The sequence below is a fragment of the Pipistrellus kuhlii genome, unplaced genomic scaffold (genome assembly GCF_014108245.1).
Source record: "Pipistrellus kuhlii isolate mPipKuh1 unplaced genomic scaffold, mPipKuh1.p scaffold_m20_p_18, whole genome shotgun sequence".
NCBI lineage: Eukaryota > Metazoa > Chordata > Mammalia > Chiroptera > Vespertilionidae > Pipistrellus > Pipistrellus kuhlii.
The window spans coordinates 1,337,125-1,359,566 of record NW_023425493.1 but is presented as its reverse complement, the minus strand read 5'-3'; the positions used below and the strand labels follow the sequence as shown (position 1 = coordinate 1,359,566).

At 41.7% G+C, this 22,442-nt stretch overlaps 1 protein-coding gene across 5 annotated transcripts in view; it reads right to left on the bottom strand.

The window, feature by feature from the left end:
* POU2F1 (POU class 2 homeobox 1) overlaps positions 1-22,442 on the bottom strand; it is a 122,254-nt gene that overhangs the window by 40,392 nt on the left and 59,420 nt on the right. For 3 of the 5 annotated variants that reach the window (XM_036442416.2, XM_036442419.2, XM_045582943.1), the window contains one exon: positions 7,154-7,219. In XM_036442416.2, coding sequence (XP_036298309.1) covers positions 7,154-7,219 — 66 coding nt within the window. Of the gene's footprint in view, positions 1-7,153; positions 7,220-10,343; positions 10,548-22,442 lie in introns of those variants that run through there. The other 2 variants (XM_036442417.2, XM_045582944.1) reach the window with 2 other exon arrangements.

Below are 22,442 nucleotides of genomic sequence, written 5' to 3'. Positions count from 1 at the left end.
TTTGCCCTGAAGGGTGTCCCGGATCAGGGTGGGGGTTCCCTTGGGGTGTGGGGCAGCCTGGGCGAGGGGCCTGTGGTGAATACTGTGTCCAAGTCCTTTTCGAATCACTTAGACATACCCCATTAAGGGAATATTGAGGACCAAGAAAGCAGAGAAAGTCCTTATTCTAAAATTTCTAACATCATATGAATGTTTTTGTTGGTAAAAAATTTTTACCATTTACTCTGCTGGATCTTTCTCATGCCCCCTCACCTAGTCAAATGTTCCTTCCTCATGTTTACCTTTAGGATATGAGCCAGTTAATGGTGGCTGTTTCCTGCCTTCTTTAGAAACACAAACAAGTTCCTGAAGAGCTGCAGTAAAACTTCTAATCCTCTGATTTTCCCTGGTGTCAAGGTTCCTAGCTTACACTATGACCCTTTGCTACCAATCTTGCTTGTACTGTTTATTGTTTGGATGAACTCTCTACTCTCAGATGTCCCCACTGCATTCTATTTCCTGATTTCTTTTTCCCAATGCCACAGGGTCACCTCTAATTGTCTCTGTTCCTGACCCTGCTTACAGTACATTCTTCTACCTGGAAGCTGACTTATCTGTATCCATTTTCTGTATCTCTAGCCCCTTCACTCTCCCATTCCTTTGCCTTTCAACTACCAGTGCTCTGAAATGCAACACCCTTTTCTCCTTGGGAACTAATTCCTGAATCATCAGTCCTTTCTTTACCACTCCTCTCCCACTCTCACCTTCCCTTTATTCAATACGAGGGACCCAGTGCACGAATTCGTGCACCTTGAAAGGAACCATGGACTGCAAGGCTGTAATGGGCACAGGGGTGGGTCTCAGCCCATCCTCCCTGCCCCCATCTGGCCCCTCCCACTGCCCCCCCTCCCATCCATCTGGCGGCAGATCCGCTCCCACCGCCACCACTCCCATGCGCTGACAGTGCTGGCCTTGCTTGCACCTGATGACAGTGCTGAGCCACTGGGGCCGGCACCAGCAGAGGATATGAGCAGCAGCTGCTGCCTCAATTGCTCCTCAGGAGCAAAGGGAGGTGGAGAAGCCCTGAGGGGCTATTGGGGCCGGCAACCACCACTCATACCCACTGATGGCGCGAAGTGACTGGTGTCAGCACCAGGTGCTGGCAGTGGGTACAAGTGATGGCTCTGGCACTGGCAGCAGGTGCAAGCACCAGGTGGGACCACGGCACATGGGTTCAAAGAATTTTCAGTAACCACCACCAGAGGCTTGCCCCAATGACAGCAACCAGTACCCTGCTTTGGTCTGGCACCCCCACTCACCTGCTCCACCATCCCACCACGGCCAGCACCCGCCATGTTCCAAGCGCATCCCCTGGTGGTCAGTGCACATCACAGCAATTGGTTGCTCAGTTGTTCCAACATTCAGTCTATTTGCATATTAGCCTTTTATTGTATAGGATTTTCTCCTTCATGTCCTAATGCTAATACTAATAAGTGCTATGACTGAGCATTGACTGAACACCTACTCGCTTATATGAACATGTCAATTCTATGCAATGGATCATTATTATTTATTTTTCTCTTGTAATTATAAAACTGTGGCATAGAAAGAAATAACCTGCCTAAAGTACAGAGCTGCCTGTGAAAGAATCAGGCTCAGAACTTAAGTGGTTTGGTGTGTGAAAAAATTTAGAACTATATATTATAAAACATAGTTCTTTTAAAAAATATATATATATTTTTTTATTGATTTTTTTACAGAAAGGAAGGGAGATAGAGAGCTAGAAACGTCGATGAGAAACTGACCAGCTGCCTCTTGCACACCCCCTACTGGGGATGTGCCCACAACCAATGTACATGCCCTTGACCATAATTGAATCTGGGACCTTTCAGTCCGCAGACTAATGCTCTACCACTGAACCAAACCGGTTTCGGCTAAAACATAGTTCTTAGCCGCTATGCTATGCAGCCTCCCTTACAAGAATCACCTGAGTTTGTCATGCCCCTTCCTCTATCACTTACTTCTCTATCCACAGCTATTTTTAAAAAAATATATTTTATTGATTTTTTACAGGGAGGAAGGGAGAGGTAGAGAGAGTTAGAAATATCGATGAGAGAGAATCATCGATCAGCTGCCTCCTGCACACCCCCTACTGGGGATGTGCCCACAACCAAGGCACATGCCCTTGACCGGAATCGAACCTGGGACCTTTCAGTCCGCAAGCCGACGCTCTATCCACTGAGCCAAACCGGTTTCGGCCACAGCTATTTCTTTTCCTACCACTTGCCTAACCCTTTCAAAGGTCTCCATAACTACTAACTCTCAAACCCACCAGTCACATTTTAAGCTTCTGTGTCCTGACTTCTCTGCAGACCTGAATACCCTGAATACTAAGGCCATAAACTCACTGCTGGCTTCACTCTGATCTCTGTGTCTACCTCAGTTCTGTCCAATGGAAATTTCTGTGATGATGAAAGTGTATGGATGTGCTAACCAGTATGGAAGCCACTAACCACAGGTGGCTACTGAGCACTAGCAGTGTGGCAGGCATGACTGAATTTTGTGGCCTCCTACTGGTCAGTGCAGGCACTGCAGGGCTCCTGACTGGGCCCTGCAACCTTGCAGAAGAGCTCTGTCCTTGTTCCTTACTCTGCTCTTCCCAGCAGCCTACCCCCACAGAAGACCACAACCACCAATGCAGCCCAGACAGACGTCTTTCCTCAGGAACACCACCACCTCCAATTGATCATGTCTTAACCTGCAAGCCACTTCCTTGGTGAGTCTCCTCCCACTCAGGCAATCCCTACTCAAGAGAACAGGCTGCAGGCACTACCTCCTGCCTGGTCCAGAAGCAAAGGCAGGGATTCATTTTACATCACCCCTTTTCCTCTTTCTTTCCTACCCCTCCCCGTCAATCACCCCTCTATGCTCTTTAAACATGACCTCTAGCTTCCACTGCCATGGCTCTAAGCCAGGATGCTATACGGTGGACCTGAGAGATTAGTGAAGTCCAGTATTTGTATGTTAAGCAACAGGTAAAGTATAACATGGCTGGAAAATTCTTTTATACTTGTCAGAAAAAAAGAAAAGAAAAGAAAAAGCTGCCAAAGCTGCCATCCTAAAGCAGGGAGGATGGGGGCGGGGGGGGGGGGGGGGGGGGGGGTGTACAGACAATCTCACTGTAAGGCAGCCTTTAAATTTAAAATGAAGTGGGTACTATCTTAAAAATTCTAAATGTGAGCTCGGGTCATCTCTTGGTGAAAGGATCAATTACTGACTTATTCATTTATCAAAAGTATAATCTCAATTCAAGTGTCACTTAGTATTCTCATATATTTAACAATTATAGCCTGCCCTGAACACCTAAAAAAAACCCCACATGCACCAATGGGCAGGCAGGCAGTGCTGAGAACCTCGGAGAGGCCACACCCCTGGCTGACATCTGCCAGCCCACCGGGAAGAGAGTGACCTGTGGTCCTCTGTGCTCCCAGGGCTCTCCCCAGAAGTGCTCCATGGGCCCTGGAACCACCCACTACTTCACTTCCCTCAGAGGAACTCCAAGAAAACTCTGTGTTGGCATTTCACCCCTCGGGCTTGTCCGAACACTTAGGCCAGCACAGTGTGGTCCACACAGCGTAGTATGCAATAAATGTAAAAATCAGGACTATACTAAAAGCAAGAGAACATTAGAAATAATCCTTGGATCAACACAAGTTTGAAGGTTAAACAGTCCTTCTGAGTCTGAAATGGCACCTGCTCCACTGCTTTGATGAGAAGTTCCTCAGCGGGTTTCTGAGGTATCTCCTGGAAATGCAGGGATTCTACCTGGAAATGTTCTACAAGGGGGGAACCTCAGGTCCTCGGTTCCATGAAGAACAGCAGGAGTGCTCACTGGCCCCCCGGGCTTTCATGACCCTTCTCTCACCTGGAGAAAATGATGTCTGACCCAGCACTGATAAATCCCACAGACAGCACATCACTGGCTGCTAGGAACTTCTGGCAATACTAATTTTGGAGTGTAAGATATAAACATATATTAGGTTGAATTAATAAATTTCTTTGGCCATTTCTGTTGCCAGAAAGATCCTAATATTATCCTGGGGGACAATCATTTAAATGAAAAATCAAGTGCCTAGGGAGGGGATATGAGATCCTCATTATCCATCATGATTCCGGTGGACAAAAGCTTCCATTTCATCCACCACAAACTGAATGAATCAAAAGGTGAATCAGTTATTTTAAAATAAGCTTTAATATTTCAAAACAATTAAACGTCAGAAAAAGTAACATTTTATATTTAAAATGTAATGTCATTTTTTACCTTCATTAATAATAAAAATAATAGCGGAAACTGGTTTGGTTCAGGGGATAGAGCGTCGGCCTGCGAACTGAAAGGTCCTAGGTTCGATTCTGGTCAATAGCATATCCCTTGGTTGAGGGCACATCCCCAATAGGCAAGAGGCAGCTGATCGATGATTCTCTCTCATAGATGTTTCTAACTCTCTATATCTCTCTCTTCCTCTCTGTAAAAAATCAATAAAATATATTTTAAAAAATACCAATGGTATTTAAAAAAATAATAAAAATAATAAGCCAATGATGTTTCCAAAAATAATACTGGTAAATTGATGGTAGTGGGAATGGCTACCCTGAGGAAGGACTGGGATGGTCTCATGCTGAGACCAGGAGGCCATCGCATGACCTGGTGGGAAACTGGAGGAACTGGAGACCATCAGGGTGGGTTTCTTCCTCCCAGCTGAGCCTTCACTGACAGTTCTTCATGTGGAACGTTCATTACCCCCCACCGAGTTAAAATCCCAGCCAGCTTCCAAGCGTCGGTTTACCCTCCACCACCTCCAGAGCCTTACTGAACCTCCCAGCTAGAAACCACTTCTCCCTACACTGAACTCATGCATACTTCTTAGGAATCTTCTCGTACATTTTCATACACGTTTTCCATAAGATAAATTTCTTATGGGGGTGTGACTCCACCATACATTTCATGTGAAAACAGAAAGAGGAATTAATGAGCCAGTTTCAGTAGGTGCTCCAACTAGAATTTGCAGTTTTATTTTATTGCAGAGAAACCATAGGAAGGTGTAATCCTGCCTTTATTTCCTGGCTGTCTTTGTGCCTCAATTTCCCAATTTCCGATCTCTTAAGACAATTGTAATACCTAGCTTGCAGGGCTGGCATTAAGAACTCAAACTGGCCCTAGCTGATCTGGCTCAGTGGATAGATAGAGCCTTGGCCTGTGGATTGAAGGGCCCCAGGTTCGAGTCTGGTCAAGGGCACGTACCTCAGTTGCAGGCTCGATCCCTGGACCTGGTGGGGAACATGTGGGAGACAACCAATCAATGTCTCTCTCTCACATTGGCGTTTCTCTGTGTCTCTCTCCAGCCCTTCCACTTTCTCTAAAAATCAATGGAAAATATCCTCGGTGAGGATTAACAAATGGAAAATATCCTCGGGTGAGGATTCAAACTGCAGTCAGATAATGCACACAGCGCCCCGAGCAGGAGTCATACCGAGCATTAAAGGTGTTCAGGGCACAGTAGGTCCTGACACGGCTGTTACCGTGCTGGGTCCCCAGGGGTCTGGCAGTAAGGGGCACAGTGCCTGCCTCCAGTGCTCTTGTCATTCTGCGAGTTTCTCTTCCCTTGGAACATGCCTCCTCTGCGCAGGTGATCTGCAGGCACCGTGCCCTGCTCCCTTCCCAAGTATCTGAATGGGACCCACCGCCCTGTTTCTCTGTAATCAAGCCCCACTCCTAGGCTGGGTGCCAACCCACCTGCACTGCCAGACACCAGTGCTACAAGATAATGAAAGATGGGGCCCAAATGGGACAGAAGACGACAGAGAGGAGGCACCGCCAACAGTTCAGACAGTCGAATCTGCCCTTCCACTCTCAGGAGTGCACAGCAGCCAGCACAGCTGGCCTCGGGGAGTCACTGGCGAGATATGTTAACACATCAGGGAGCCCAAAGCGCAGTGTCACCTGGAGGGGCAGGTGTACTTCAGAGACTGGAAGATTAACAAGGACCCTCAGGCTCAGGACAGTTTAAAATGAAAGCTGTGTAGTGAGGACGCTGCCATATTGGTTCAATTCATCTGCTTCAAGTGAAAAGGCTGTGAGGTCAGTGAGAGGAAAACAGTACCCAAGAGTGACTCACATTCTTACTGTCTCCAGAGCAAAGCACTTTTTAAAAAATATTTTTATTTACTTCAGAGAGGAAGTGAGAGGGAGATAGAAAGATCAATTATGAGAAAGAATTATGAGAAAGAATCATTGATCGGCTGCTCCTGCATGTCCCCCAACGGGGATCGAGCCTGCAACCTGGGCAAGTGCCCTTGACCAGAATTGAACCCAGGGGCCTTCAGTCCACAGACCGACATTCTAGCCACTGAGCCAAACCGGCTAGGGCAGTAGGCACTTTAAATGGCGGTCACAGAGAGGCAAGTCCTTGCTAGTGAAGAACCTGGCCCACCCGATGGGGACCAATCAGGGCAGGGCTGGCGGGAGGTTGGCCGGCTGCAGTGCACATCATCGCAACAGATCGTTCCGGTCACTTGGCTTTTATATATGTAGATTTTCTCCTGACAGAAGTTTAACCAAGTGTATTTTTTAAAATCATCAAATAAAAGGATGTACTAAGAACAGGTGTGTGTTTTTAACTATGCTCAGACACTATCATAACTTTAACATAGTTTCTATTTACTATGTTGTTAACACCTGTAACAAGAGCAACTTTCTACTGAGTGTGTGGCCTGCACTGTGCTTAACACTTCCTCTTTAGTGTTCACAATGACCTCTGGAATATATAATCTCTCCTTTTGGTTGGGTCTCAAAAGATGAGGGAAACTGTCTGACATCACAAAGCTAGTAAGTGGCAAATCCATAATTCATAACCAGAACTACAGCGCCCAAAGTACAATGCTCCGAGCTGCTCTGTAGCTTTGCTGACAAACGGCAGCAAAAAGACAAGCCACATGCAGGAGAAGTCGGATATCTGAAGCAAAGACACCCCCATTTCTGCAGTACTAAATTACATTTCATGGCTCAACACTCAAACCGGTCTTCGTTTGCCCATATGAGTCGCGGTTAAATGGAAAACTTCCTCTTTTATCTCTGCTAAGTCGAATGAAAAGGCACAGTCCCAGAAGGGTGTCTTACCCGTGCTGCTGTCTCCACTCTCCATGGACGGTTTACCATTTTCTGGCGGGTTGTTCATTCTTGAGTCTGCAATAAATCAGAGATGAATGAAGTTTAAAAAACTGGGGGGGGGGGGGGGGGGGGGACACCTAAGATTATTGCCTAATGTCACAGCCCTGTAGTGTGAAAAGACTGCATCAATGCTAAAATGTTGGAAATTGCAATAAAAGTTTATCTGAAAGAAATTCAAGAGTCCATCAACCTTGAAGTAATCCACAAATGTGTCTTTCTAATAAATTTTAAGATTCTTCCAAGAAAGATAGCAGAAATCTAACCTAAAAAGTAATAATAGGGTCTGATATGAAAAGGGTGTAAATGCTTTGTAATATGAAGCATAAAGTGTGAAAGAAACAAAGTTGGGGAAGCACCTCACCAAGGAAAACATGTTAGTGGCCAACGAAGTTTCTTTTCCCATAAGTAGAGATATTTGTTAATTATGACCAAAAACCCACTTATAACCTTGACAACAGACTGGATAGTAACTAAAAAAAAATGGTACAAAGCATATCTAAGAAAAATATCTCCAAATTTACTCCTTCCCCCAAGAAACAAAGCATATGTCAAAGTGATATGTTGAGTTCACATCTCAATCATAAGCCAACACAAGGAGTTACCACAGACATAACAGATACACCTAATGATGTCAAGACTGACTCACAACCACACCCACTTATGAATTATGCTGCCTTGACACCCCAAATGAACCCACTTCTGTGGCTCATACCTTTAGGGTTATTTTTTTAATGAAGATGTCACGGTGAAAAGTTTTCATCGAGCAATGTTAGGTATCCCAGGAGACATGCAACAGGTGGGACAAGAGCAAGTCTGCTTTCCTTTGACTTCTTCAGAAGTGTGAAAACTAAATATACATTAAATTAAATATAGACCTTATTCTAATTCTACAAACTCAAACTTAGCATATTTACAAATTAAGTAAGTTTATTATCAAGCAAGTTCTGCCTTTTCCCCACCAGGTTAAGAACATTTAACTACTGGTTAGTAGAGAATAAACACTTTAACTATATTATATTTGATTTTTTTTTTAACCAAAGAGTACATTTTGTCACATGCTTAAATATTTAAATAGGAAATCAAACCAATCACTAGAGCCCCAACCACGTTGCCACAGTGTCATTATGTACATGCACAAGGGATGAGAGAGCTTCATTCATTTCACTTCCAACTCAAGAAGCTGGGAACCAGCCATTCTAACACAGTTTTTTAAACACGTGCCTGTCTAATGTGCCTATACAGACAGGTCTTTCATGTCTTCAGTTTGTTCTTCAGAAGTTCAAAGGATTCAGATTCTTATGCCTTTGGTCATAAATAAGAATTGTTCTACAACTTCCTATCCCACCCTGTCCAGAAAAATGTAAATGCCATCTGAAAGCACGCTAAGGTTTGAAAGAAACAGGTGTACAACTCCGTGAAAATCAGCTTTCTGAATGACTTAACAAAAATCTTATGAAAGCCAACGAAGACCCCACGTGTAACACGTGTATTTTAAAAGGAAACGGGGAAAGATAATGAACCAGTTAACATTCATTTTTAAAAGGTAATTTTCTACCTATCATAAAAACAAAGAAGGCACAATTCTTAATAAGTCATAGCTCAACCTTGTACCAGTCATATCCTAATTTTCCCACCCATAAATTAAAAATTATGTCACAGGTACTCTATGTGAATATTCTAACGATTTTCTATTGAATTGTCAAGAACTTCAAAGACATTTAACAAATTACTTCACGCAAAATAAATAAAAATTTTGATTAATGGTACAACTATGGGAAGACCGTTTAAATATTTATTAACTAAAAATAATAGAAATAATTTCTTATTCTAAAATAAGCTAAAAATATTTCAAAAAAATATATATTTTTTTCTTTCTTGAGTTCCCAACTTAGTAAATGTAAGCTGAAATAAGTAATTTCCTTTTTGATATTTGGAGTGCTCTTTCCTGGGTACCCTGAGGTGACTGTATAATGAGTCTAATTCACATTCTGCAAGTTGCTCTTGGTGAATTCTTGCATTCAGTTTGCTGGTTCAGTCATTCACGTGGTTAATGGTGGCTTTTACGGTCTGTGCAGACAACACTACTATCCTGGGTTCAGGCCATGCCTTCTGTCTACCTACGAATTCAAACATTTTCAGAACTATCATTGTATTCTAACCCTGGCAACTGTGAAGATGATGGGGCAGCCTGGATTTTCCAAATGGGAAAAATGGCAAACAGGAAAAAAAAAATCATTTGCAAAGATTTGTAAGATATATGAGTCAGGGAGTTCCCATCATCTGACTCTCCAGGGGACCAGAGTAACCCAAAGAGGTTTCCACAATTTTGCACACAAGCAGACAAAGCTCAACACAAAGTATGGCCACCACGAGCATCCACAGTAAGTCTAAAAACCATCTGTTTTAAATCGTCGTCACCAAAGACATAACTTATATATGCAAGCCAGAAAGCCCCTCTCTAAAGGCTTGTTGCTCTATATAGGGATAACTCTAAAACTCTAAAAATAGGCTTTCCAGTACTTATGACTGTTTTCTGAGGAAGAGAAGCTAAATTTTTAAAATAAAAAGGCTAATATTGTCAAAATTTGGCAGTTTCAGTTTCTAAAATCTGGAAATTGACCCACAGCCCAACTGCAGTACCAGGGCAGTTACCCAAATCTGTCCTCCTGGGAGCTGCTCTGCACTGTGGCTCCACCTGGTTTGCACTAAGCACTTTTGTTTTTTACAAGACATTTCAACTAAGTATGCAAAAACATTTTTATTAACATGCATATTATTTAGGTACACTTCAGACCTTGTTTCTGATCCAGAGTGTCTTTAGAACTACATGACATGCTCTCAATAGAAAATTTAAAAAAAAAAAAAAAAAAAGCAAAAATGTCCTCCATTCAAGTTGAACTCAAAATCCATACTGTTTACTGAAAGTATCCTCTGAACCAGAAGAGCTAGAAGTAGGGAGGGACCTGCAGCAAATTCAAGTACTGGTGCTTTGCAAATACGTACTCCCCCACCTTCCCTATTGCACCAGCCTCTCCTCTCCCCCAGACGGTCATATCAGTGATTAAGCATTTCTGCATAGCCAACCCCACGCCCGCTATTTCCATATAAAGCTGTAAGAAAGAGCTGTGCTGGTACCCACCTAAAATAAAGTCACTGCAGTCCAGCATTGCTGTGAAATCTTCTAGGCTCACAGTCCACAGCAAAGAAACAGGTAACGGATTGGGTGGGGTCAGCAGGTACTACTATTTCTTGCAAAACTAAGGGAACTAGAGTGGGAGGTGGAAAGTGGACTGGGGAGAAGCAGACTACAACTTCAGTTACACCATGGCCATCTTCAACTGAATAAGGAAACTTCAGTTGCTCGGAGGAGTTTTAGTCTTTCCTATCAGCTAGGACTGACATTGTCAAGGCAACTGAAGCATGAAAAGTTCCCCTTTTTGTAATAAAATAGAAACAAAGATTGCAGCTGGCAGTTTCCATAATGAAGCTTAATCAGTATGCAGGTGATTAGGGCCTTATGCAAATCTCTCCTCGTTAGCACAGCAGCCAGCACTTTGAAGTCCATGAACAATTCATTTACAGAATACACTGGGAGCCCTCCCTGCATAATTTAAATCGTTGCATAAATATTTATCAGTTCATTTGCATATTAATTGGCAGTTCGTGAAGGGAAAAATTATCTCCTGAGTGCCAGCATAATAATTAGGAAGATAAAATGAGATTTCTTCCAATGGCCCGGCTTCTCGGACCTAACTTGAGATAGTGCCAGGGGAGAAGGGAGGGACAGGAGACAGAGTTCTGTTAAAATGCCACTGAAATGACACATACAAATTAGAAACAACTCCACAGACTTAAGCACCTTTAATCTTATTCCTGCTGGCAACAATGACTTCAGTAATAAGAGGATTTGCAAAAACCTTTCTACACAATCCAAATAATCCCAAGGAAACAATTAGCAAGGTAGAAGCAGAACACAGGACCATCAAGATGGTGCTAGTCCACTGAGAGGGAAGGTTCCAGATTATTAACATGTGCCCTCAGGGGAAAGTACTGCTCACAAAAGGCACAGTAAAAACCCAGAAGCAGAGCAGGATGGTAAAACCACAAAAGTTGGAAGTCTTCCCGCACAATTCTTTTTGTACTGAGCTGAAGGGCTAGATTAGTGGATCACCACATGATATGTGGGTAGCCTTCCCCATCAACCTCAATCAAAAGTGGAAGACAGCCTGGCTGGCATAGCTCAGTGGTTGAGCATCAACCCATGAACCAAACAACAGTTTGATTCCCAGTTAGGCACAGGCCTGGTTGTCTACTCAATCCCCAGTGTAGGATGTGCAAGAGGCAGTTGATCAATGGTTCTCTTTCATCACTGAGGTTTCTCCCTCTCTCTCTCCCTCTACCTTCCTCTCTTAAAAAATATATATTTAAGTGGGAGACAGTTTGTTACTTACAATAACAACCATCAGAAAATGGGGTGTGTAAATTGTGGAATTACCCAGTATTTCAAGTGGATTCTACTTAACAGATATGAATATAAATGTGTGCGTATATAAAGACCTACTAAATAATACATCTATACAATTTAAAGTGAATATACAAGGTAAAACATTAACCCAAACTTTTTAGGCATTATGACAACATTGTGTTGGAATCAATCTAGCTGGTTCAGAAGATTTATTTAAAAAATCACATGAAGCAGACATTATTACCCCTTTAAAAGCAAGGACCCCGAGCCACAGAGGGCTGGAGCACTCTACACCACACTAGCAATGTGGAGTTGGGATTTAAGCAGATTTCCTGACATGAAATCTGAGCTCCTGGTTCTTACACATGATGGACAAGCTGTATATTCAGGGGTGTGGCAGACGTGGGGGAAGGCTTGAGGAAGGCCAGGCTAACATAGCATGTTTCAGAGTGGCCAGGAGACCAACAATTGGTGACAAGGATTTGTGTTTAAAGTCAAGTGTGTACAGATGCCCAGGCACAAGCACTGGGTGAGGAGAGTTCCCGGGGGCATTACCCAGCTACTAATGGCTTTGATTTAGAACCAGTCTCTGAGCATGCCAAGTATCTGATTTTTAAAAATATGTCACTTTTGCCAATGTTAAGGTTGAAATTGAACTCAATGTGAATATGAGAAAATAAAAGACAATATTTTTATTTAAAAAATCTTAAAACGATTTCCTTGCAAATCAGTAATAGCTAGAAACAAAACCAAGAATTTCTTTCAACTTTAAGATCAGCACTCCGTTTATATCGTTAGTTTTTCTGTTCTATAGAATCACAAAGTGCATAAGAGAAGGGTATGGGGAGAAGTCGAACCTGCCCTGCAGCACCTGCTAGACCTAAGTGCCTTCCCCTTTTGAACCTTACTTTTCCCGTCTGTAAAATGACGCCGTTTCTCTCATGCGGTGGCTGTCAGGACAGCTGTGCACGGAGACATCGAGGCATGAGGCATTATGGCAGACATGGGACAACTTACAAGATCATCAATTTTATTCAATCACAATTCATAACACTGTAGTAAACAAGCTAGACTATATAGTATGAACAGAATATAAAATTCAAATGAGTTTTAAGGCATAAGTATTGGACTATATAAGTTCTGCTTGGTGGTTAAAGATAAGACACAATGATGAATGTGACTAGAACACAGTAGATATCAAAAAATGCTTCCTTCCCTCCTCTTCTACCTTCATAAAATTTTAAATGTATTGCCTGTAATTACAAAATACCTCTACAACTCTCTTTCTACCTCTCTGGGCCATATGTAGTAATACCCCCACACTATTCATCTTCTGCCTTGGAGTTATAGCCATCCAATCACTGCCAACTAAGGAGTGTTTGCTCAAAGGTACCAAGTAGGGCAGGACCTCAGTAGGGTAATGAGCCTAGGGTACCACAAGGGGGTGGAGGGGCTTCTGCACAGCAGGGGGCCTATTGCTCACTGAAGGCCAGTATTCAGAGGGGGAGCCAATCCCCTCTACTGCAAAACTTACCATCTCCACTCCAGGAAGAGGGAGAGGACAAGAGAAGGACGCAGCCCTGAGATGCAGCTATCCAGGGTGACAAGAAGTCTCACCCTGTTTTGAGGAGATCCAAGATGGCTGCCCAGGTAAACACCTAGCCGCAGCCGCACACAACAATTTCAATAAAATACAACTAAAATATAAAACGGACATTGCCCAGAACTACAGGAAGGTTGACTGACTGGAAATTCGAGAAGCCAGGAGAAAACCAGAAGGAAGCACGGAGGAGCTGTAAAAGCCCAAGGTACGGAGACACGCGGCGCGCGGAGAGGACGGAGCCGGAGAAGAGGGAGGCTGAGTGTCTGGCTGGCATTCCCTAGCGGGAAGGAGATAAAAGCTCCGACTGTGCTGGGCCCCAGTTCTGACTGCTCTGAACCCCAGTTCTAGGCCAGACCCGGGGACTCAGGCTCAGCCATAGGGAGCCGGGCTGTAAGGTGGAACCCCAGGGAGCGGCGAAAGGAGGTCCCCGCGGTGCGCACACTGTGTGCAGAGAAGGGACGGTCGGCTGTGCCGCAGGATTGCCCTGGCGGCAAGGAGACAGGGGCTCCAGATTGCTCTGAACGACACCTCCAACCCCACTTCCAACTGAACTGAACCCCAATACCGGGCTCATTGGGGAGAGCATAGACTGTTTGGCAGCAGGCGAAAATCGAGGGCACCTTTCTCTCAAAGGCGCTTGCAGCGAGTACTGAAGGACCCTGAGACGCAGGAGCCTCATAGGGCGGGGCTGATGGAAGCCAAGGCTGTAGGCTCCACCCTGAAACCCCACCCCATCTGTAGCTGCGAAATGCGACAACGAATTAGATCACAAACGAAAGAAATGGAGGACAAAAAGCGACTGGATATAGAGTTCAAATCTACGCTTATAAGGTTTTTCAAGAATTTCCTAGAAAAGATGGATAAGACCTATGAGAATATGAAAAGAGATCAACTAGAATTAATAAGGAGTCAACAAGAAATGATAAGGGATCAACAAGAAATAATAAGGGATCAACAAGAAATAAAGAATACATTGTCTGAAATAAAAAATATTATACAGAGTCATAAAAACAGAATGGAAGATCGCAAGAATCAAGTCAAAGAGTTGGAACATAAAGAGCCAGAAGACACTCTTCTGCAGAAGCTAGAAGGCAAGAGAATCCAAAAAATTGAAAATAATGAAAGAAACCTCTGGGACAACTTCAAGCAAACCAACATCAGAATTATGGGGGTCCCAGAAGATGAGAGAGAGCAAAATATTGAAAACATATTGAAAGAAATAGTGACAGAAAACTTCCCCCACCCGGTGAAAGAATTAGACTTACAAGTCCAGGAAGTGCACAGAACTCTAAACAAAAGGAATCCAAAGAGGACCACACCAAGACAAATCATAATTAAAATTCCAAGAGCAAAAGACAAAGAGAATATTAAAAGCAGCAAGAGCAAAGAAGGTAGTTACCTATAAAGGAGCACCTATACGATTTTCAGCTGATTCCTCAACAGAAACCATGCAGGCCAGATGGGAATGGCAAATATTCAAGGTGATGAATAGTAAGAACCTACAGCCAAAGGTCAGATAAAGAGCTTCACTAATAAAAAAGGTCACTTCACTAATAAAAAAAAGCTAAAGGAGTTCATCAACACCAAACCAGAATTATATGAATTGCTGAAGGGGGTTCTTTCAGAAGAGAAAGTAAATAAAGATAAAAATTATGAACAACAAATACGTAACTATCAACAAGTGAATCTAAAAACCAAGGAAATTAAAAAAAAATCTGATGAACAATATTAAGTGTTGAATATAATAGAATCAGAGATATGGAAGGGGAGTGAACTGACGACTCTTGGGGAAAAGTGGAGAGGGGGATGTGGGAAGAGACTGAACATAAACTGTGCACCTATGGATGAGGACAATGGGGAGTGGGGAAAGGGCAGAGGGTGGGGTGGGAACCTGGTGGAGGAGAGCAATGGTGGGGGGGGGGGGGAGGGGAAGGAACATTTGTAATAATATGAACAATAAAAATTTATTTAAAAAAAAGAAAAAGAAGTCTCACCCTGTTTTAATGGGAAGGGGAATAAATCTCCTTTCTGCCACCCTTGATCTAGGTACGCTGCACATTCTAGGAGGCAGGTTTCAATTTTACAAGACTGTCCAGGACTCTCTAGATGGATTGAGGGAGGATGGCTACCATCTCTCCCTCTGCACTGCCCCAACCATGGCACAGTCAGACCTAAAGGAAGGGAACAGATAACTTTCTTTACTCATAGCCTCAAATGTCCACTACATTTGGTCCTCTGTCTGAAATACAATAAAACGTAACCCCAAAAAGACAACCTTAAAAAAAAAAAAAATCCAGATTTCTGCGAGGTTTGTGGGATTGTCAGTCATTCACATTTTAGTCTGAATTAATCCATTTCAATTGCTTTCATTTTATATCTAGTTTAGGAGTCCATATGTGATGTGATAGTTGTTTCCATTGGGAAAGAGAGCAATAAATATTCATAATCTTATTAGAGGCCGGAGCATGCAATTCATATAAGAGTAAGCCTTCCTGACGAAACCGGTTTGGCTCAGTGGATAGTGTGTCAGCCTGTGGACTGAGGATCCCAGGTTTGATTCTGGTCAAGGGCATGTACATTGATTGTGGGCACATCCCCAGTAGGGGGTGTGCAGGAGGCAGCTGGTCAATGTTTCTCTCTCATCTATGTTTCTACTTCTCTATCCCTCTCCCTTCCTCTCTGTAAAAATATCAATAAAATATAATTAAAAAAAAAAAAAGAGTAGGCCTTCCTTCCCCCAGCTGTTGGCACCGGCTTCCCTCTGGCACCTGGGACCAGGGCTTCCTTCACAGCCCGGCTTCGTCTGGAAGGTCATTTGGAAGGACAGGACATCTGATCTAATTAGCATATTATGCTTTTATTATTATAGATTTCATAAAAAGTAAATTGAGGCCTAAATAATGCCTCTTAGGTCATTTACTATTAAGTGGCAGAGAAAGGGAGTGGGTGGAGACAGAGAATAGTCAACCAAAACGGTCAACTTAAAATAAGTGCCATAAAAACACTATGTGCATCATAACCATTTAATTTTAATGCAAAGTTCATAAGTACACATTCATTCACCAATTTTTTGTCAGACCAAAACTTCTGCTTTCATTTGAGTTTCCGTTTCTTCCTTTAATGACAATTATATATTTTTTAATACATACCCTAATCTTTCCAGTTTCAATTTATTTAACTTTGTTTTTCAGGCTTTTCCCATCTTCATATTTTATACTGTACATAATATGTATAGAATAAATATTTTAAAAATTCAAGGAAAGTTTTAGGAAACAATGCTACTTCTTGGATGTAATGCACTCTGATATATTTATTTTCTTTAACTGCTGTTTTCAACCTATTTAATTGACCCATGACCCACATGTTGAAAAACTGCTTTAAAAATAAGACAGGAACTTAAGACATGTGAAGCTTTCTGAGTGCAGAATCTTTTCCATTCTTTCCTTTTAGAATAATCAATCCCCAATATCATAAAGCTCTCCTAGTCAAGTCTAATTCAATAGCATTTTTAGTAATGACCCTTTGTCACATATTTTCAATGCATTCAAGCTAAAGTTTTCACAGAAGCATCATTTTCCTTTTCCTTGGCTTATATAAACATTGTTTAAATTGTATAATTAAAATACGTGGTACAACAAACTTGGGGCACAAGCAAGTCAACAACTCTTGGTCACTAAACCACCCACGAGTGGAGGCAGATCTGCCCAGACCACTAACGAGGAGCCCTCAGCATGCTGTGGGGCAACACAGAGCGAAGTCAGTGGCTCTAACCTGTCATTTAAAGAGAGGTTTGTAGGGAAAGCCACCCCTCTAGGGGGCAGCTAGTCTTAAGTGGCGTGTGCTTCTGATCCCTTCTGTGGCCTGTGCACAGCTAACTGACTGCTCCATCTGGCACTGGCACCCAGTAAACACATCATCATTACATTTCTCAGTGAAAATATGACTGTTCCATGGCTCTACTGACGTTTTAGCAGTGGCTAGGAATACTGAACATTTTTTTATATACCTACTTCCCATCCATAAGTCTTCTTCAGTGACGTGTCTATTTCTTCCTTTTGGATTTTTCTAAAAAGCTCTATTTTGTAATGGGCTCTTTGTTTTCTTGTTAGTGCTAAGTTTTCAGAGTTCTTTATATGTTGTAGACAAGCGTCTTTTATCAGATATGTGCCTTGCAAATAATTTCTGCCAGTGTGAAGCTTGTCTGTTGATTCTCTTCACAGAATTTTGATAAAGTCTAATTACTCAATTTTCAATTTTATAAACCCAGTTAGTGTCGTGTTTAAAATCTGTTCACCAAGCCTCACATCCTGGAGGTGTCTTCTCTGTCTTTCCCTAATGTGTGGGGTTTAGGTTAGGGCTTTATTTTTAAATCTTTTGTCAGAAAGACTTTCTCTGCTGAATGGCTTTTATTCTTTTGTCACAAATCAGCTGGCTGTACTTGTTTGGATCTATTTCTAGGCTTCTATTTGGTTCAGCTGATCATAGCGCCAATCACTCCACCAAACCCCCAGGCTTGATTCCTGCAGCTATTTATTAAGTTTTGAAATTAGAATGATTCCTCCCACTTTATTCTTCTTTTACAAAAATGTGTTAGATATTCTAGTTCCTTTGCATTCCTATATAAATTTTAGAGCCTTATCTATTAAAAAGCGTGGACTTTGATAAGAATTGCCTTACACCTGCATATCTATTTAGGGAGAATTGATAGTTCCTATGTTGAGTGTTCTAATCCATAGATACAGTATGTCTCTCCACTTCTCTATACACTAGTATTCCTTGATTTCTTCCATCAGCATTTTGTCGTTTTCAGTATACAAGTCCTGAACATGTTCTGTTGGATTTAGAACTAAGTAGCTCATTTTTAAGCTATTTTTTTATGGGTAGGTCAGCTAGTGACAAAATTCTTTGTTTCATCTAAGAATGTCTTGATTTCCTCTTCATTCCTGAAGGACATTTTTGCTAAAATAGAATCGGAAATTGTGAGTTCTTTCTGCACTTGAAAAATGTCAAGGCAATGCCTCCATGGTTTCAATAAGAAATCCATCTCTAAAATTGTTTTCCCCATAGGCAAGGTGTCAGTTCTTTCACTACTTTCCAAATTTTCCTTAAGGTTGGAAACTCAGTTAATTTTAAGTAAAATCTACCCGACATAAGACCATAATAGAAAATGAACTTTAAGTGTGGTATTATAGTTCATGTTCTATTAAAACTACCACTTTTGGCCCAGCTAATATGGCTTAGTGGTTGAGTGTCAACACATGAACCAAGAATCCCTGGTTCCGTTCCCCATCAGGGACATACCCCGGTTTTGATCCCCCATGGGGGGCATGCAGGAAGCAGCCAATCAATGTGTCTCTCTCATCGATGTTTTTCTCTATCCCTCTCCCTTCCTCTTTAAAATAAAGTAAAATTTAAAAATTAAAAAAAAAACTACCACTTTTGTGGCACTACTTAAGAGACCACAAGCAGCCCTAACTGGTATTGCTCAGTGGATAGAGCGTCAGCCTGCGGACTGAAAAGTCCCAGGTTCAATTCTAGTCAAGGGCATGTACCTTTGGTTGCGGGCACATCCCCAGTTGGAGGTGTGCAGGAAGCAGCTGAGCAATTTTTCTCTCTCATCAATGTTTCTATCTCTCTCCCTTCCTATTTGTAATATATATATATATATATATATATATATAGATAGATAGATAGATAGATAGATAGATATTTTTTTTTTTAAGAGAGACCCCAAGCAAAGCACTCAACATCTGTTATGAACTGAATCCCCCAAAGATGTTACATGCTAACCCCACACCACCTGCACATGTGACCTTACTGGAAATACGGTCTTTCAGATGATCAAGTTGATGAGGTCATGAGGATGGGCCCCCGCCAATGCTATTGCTGTCCTTGTAAGAAGGGGAAATTTGGACACAGACACATACAGAGGGGAGAGGGTGGCAGGAAATAGTTGCCCAACCTAACCCTGCTGACCCGTGATCTCTGATTTCTGGTTTCCTGAGCTCTGAGACAACGTATTTCTGTTCTTTGAGCTGCCCAGGTTGTGGCACTTGTTATAGCAGCCCTAGGAAGCTAACACAACACCTGAACCCAAATTTTCTCACTGAAAAATTATTGGTTTTAAGAATTAAGGTTGTTTTTAAAATTAAGATGAGACTATAAGCTATTTTTAAAATAACCAGGAATCATAAAAATTATATATTATTATAATCACTTGATAAGTATTTAACAAATATAAGGTTTTTCTCCTGTTATAATAAAAATGTTTAAGTAATGATCTTAAATATTTCTATGTTTTTTAACTAACTTTTTAAAAATATATATATTTTATTGATTTCTTACAGAGAGGAAGGGAGAGAGATAGAGAGCTAGAAATGACGATGAGAGAGAAACATCGACCAGCTGCCTCTTGCACACCCCCTACCGGGGATGTGCCTGCAACCGATGTACATGCCCCTGACCGGAATCGAACCTGGGACCCTTCAATCCGCAGACTGATGCTCCACCACTGAACCAAACCGGTTTCGGTTTAACTAACTTTTAATTCATAGGCCAGAAAATCATCTTACTGTAATGGTAAGATCAGAGTATTAATGTTTTAGTCCTCAAATTACATTTAGGAAATTTAAAAATTCTTTTGAAAACTTTTTTTTCATTGATATTAAAGAGAAGGGGAGAGAGGCACATCAGTGACAGAAAGAAACATCAATTGGTTTGCCTACCACAGTGCCCTGCTCCTACTGGGGATCAAACCCACAGTCTGGGTTAAGTGCCCTGACCAGAAATCAAACATGAAACCTTTTGGTATACGGACGACACTCCAATTGAGCCATCAGGCCAGGGCTGAAACTTCTGTAGCCTTGGCCGGGTAGCTCAGCTGGTGAGAGCATCACTCACATATGCCAAGGTTGCGGATCTCTCTTTCTCCCTCTCTCTAAAATCAATACGTTAAATAAAATACTTTTGTGAGTGGTAAGAGTACTTTAACATAAAATCTATCTTCTTGGCAAATTTTTGAATATATAATACAGTATTGACTGCAGTCTTCTGAAAACCTAAAAATTGACCCCACCAAAAAAATACCAAATTAGCTGCCCCTCTGGCCACATGAGTACCTGATGTCACCCCAACTAAGATTCAGGCACTGGGACAGTCTGCAGCACTGGCACTGCCCAAAGCACAGGACAAACAACAGGGAAGGTTGGCAAGTTGACGGAACAGGAAGCAAAGCACAGTTTCGGACAGAATGCTTTCTTCTCTATGCTCTACCGCCTGGACTTCCATACTTCTACGAGTGTTAAAAGTGCCAGCCTGTACGAGATGTGTCTAACATGTGCCCAACAGGGTAGGAATTCAATAACCATGAGACGCCCGGCCCTGCTAACTGAAGATGATGAGCAGCTGCAAGGGATGCCAGTAGTCAATCAACTTTATAATCTCACCATAATGTCAACAGCATCACTAAGTTTCATCTCATCCTTGAAAGCTCCAGTTAGTTAGAAAGAATTTAACTAGAAAACAATGAAATCCATCAGTATATCTCGCCGTTTAGAAGCCCTAACATGAGTGCCCCAAACTGAAAGGAGCCAGGCATTCTAAAGTACATTACTCCTCATTCTGAATAGTAGATTAAAATGCACACGTTACAATTCTGTGCTAGAAGGTCTCCACACTGCTGAGGACAAAACATAGGGCGTAAGCTACTCTTAAGGTATTTTTAATATCTCATGCTCATATTCTGTGCATACTGCCCTCTTAGCCAGGTGGTAACTTAATGCAAGATTCAAGGGAAAAGGTGAATTTCAAAGGGTGAGTCAGGTTTCAATGCAGAGTCTCCTGGTTTGGGCAAAATCTGGTATTCTGGGTACTTAACAAAAGAAGAAGAAATTTCCTTTATACTCTCAACATTACAATTTCATTTAAGATAATGAGCTATTATTTTCCCCAAGCCAGTCAGACATGTGAAATGTTGTATTAATTTTTAATAATACTCTTTGCTGTAACATTTTTTTCATTAAGGGTGTCTTAACTAATTTTGAAAGGTTTATTTTTAAAATATTTTGGGAGATTAATCATTGCTTGGTCAACTATAAAAGTAGAAACATGGAGGCAAATGTTTAGTTAAACGAAATATACCTTTGGACTTGCTCAAAATAGTTTACTATAATTTAAACATGTTCATAAGGTACAAATACTTTGTAACGGGGATATGACCTACCATTAAACTAAATTATGAAGATGGTGAGCAGGATTCCCACAGTTAAATGATTCCGGAGGAAGACGTGGTCTCGCTGCACTTCCTCAGTGTGCCTCTAGGGCTCACAGCATCTTGGCTGGGTGAATTCAGGGAGGAAATGATTCCACCATCAGGATCAGTTCATCAGTTAGCATGGAATGGGCTGAATTTATAAATAAATTTTAATTCCAAAAATAAACCAGCTTCACAGCTTAGTAATGGGCTTTGAAACCAGAGGGAACTAGGTTTAAACTCTAGTTCTCACATCCTAAGCTCTAGGAGATAAGCCTATCTCCTTCTCTGTAAATCAAGTACAATAATAACCCTGAGGGTTGTCCTCAGGCCTAAGTAAAATGTATCTGAAAACTTCCATGGCACTTAGTGGTTCATTCATGGTTGCTACACTGTTGTTAATAGAGAAAATATTGGATGTAGAATAAATAAAACCTTTGTCTTCTCTATTCCCACATTAACATTTAAGTTAAGCAAAAGGAAAATCCATATGAACTGTCCTTTGGTCTGTTTTATTCTCTTAGGCATGTTGAAGTACTTTAAAAAGAGAAGAAGAAGACACTCTTAAGAGTCAAAATATGTAGATTCTGATCTAGATTCTGATCCCATTTCTGGCTAGCTGAACCTCCATAAGCAAGTTACTTCACCTCTCTGATCTTCACCTAGGTCAATTAGTATTATGATGACTAGGTTGATCTTATAAGACTACTTACAAAATACTTCAGAGATCATTGCTAAAATTATATTATCACAGAACAAACCCTATTAGCATTAATTTCGTAACTTTTCCTAAAGAAGCTAGAGCCTAATCTAAGTACAAGGGCCAATCTGAACTGTTCTCCATTACTGGCTAGGGCACAGGCATTCATATCAAATCAAACCAATTTCAGAGTTACAAATGAATAGATATAAATTTGAA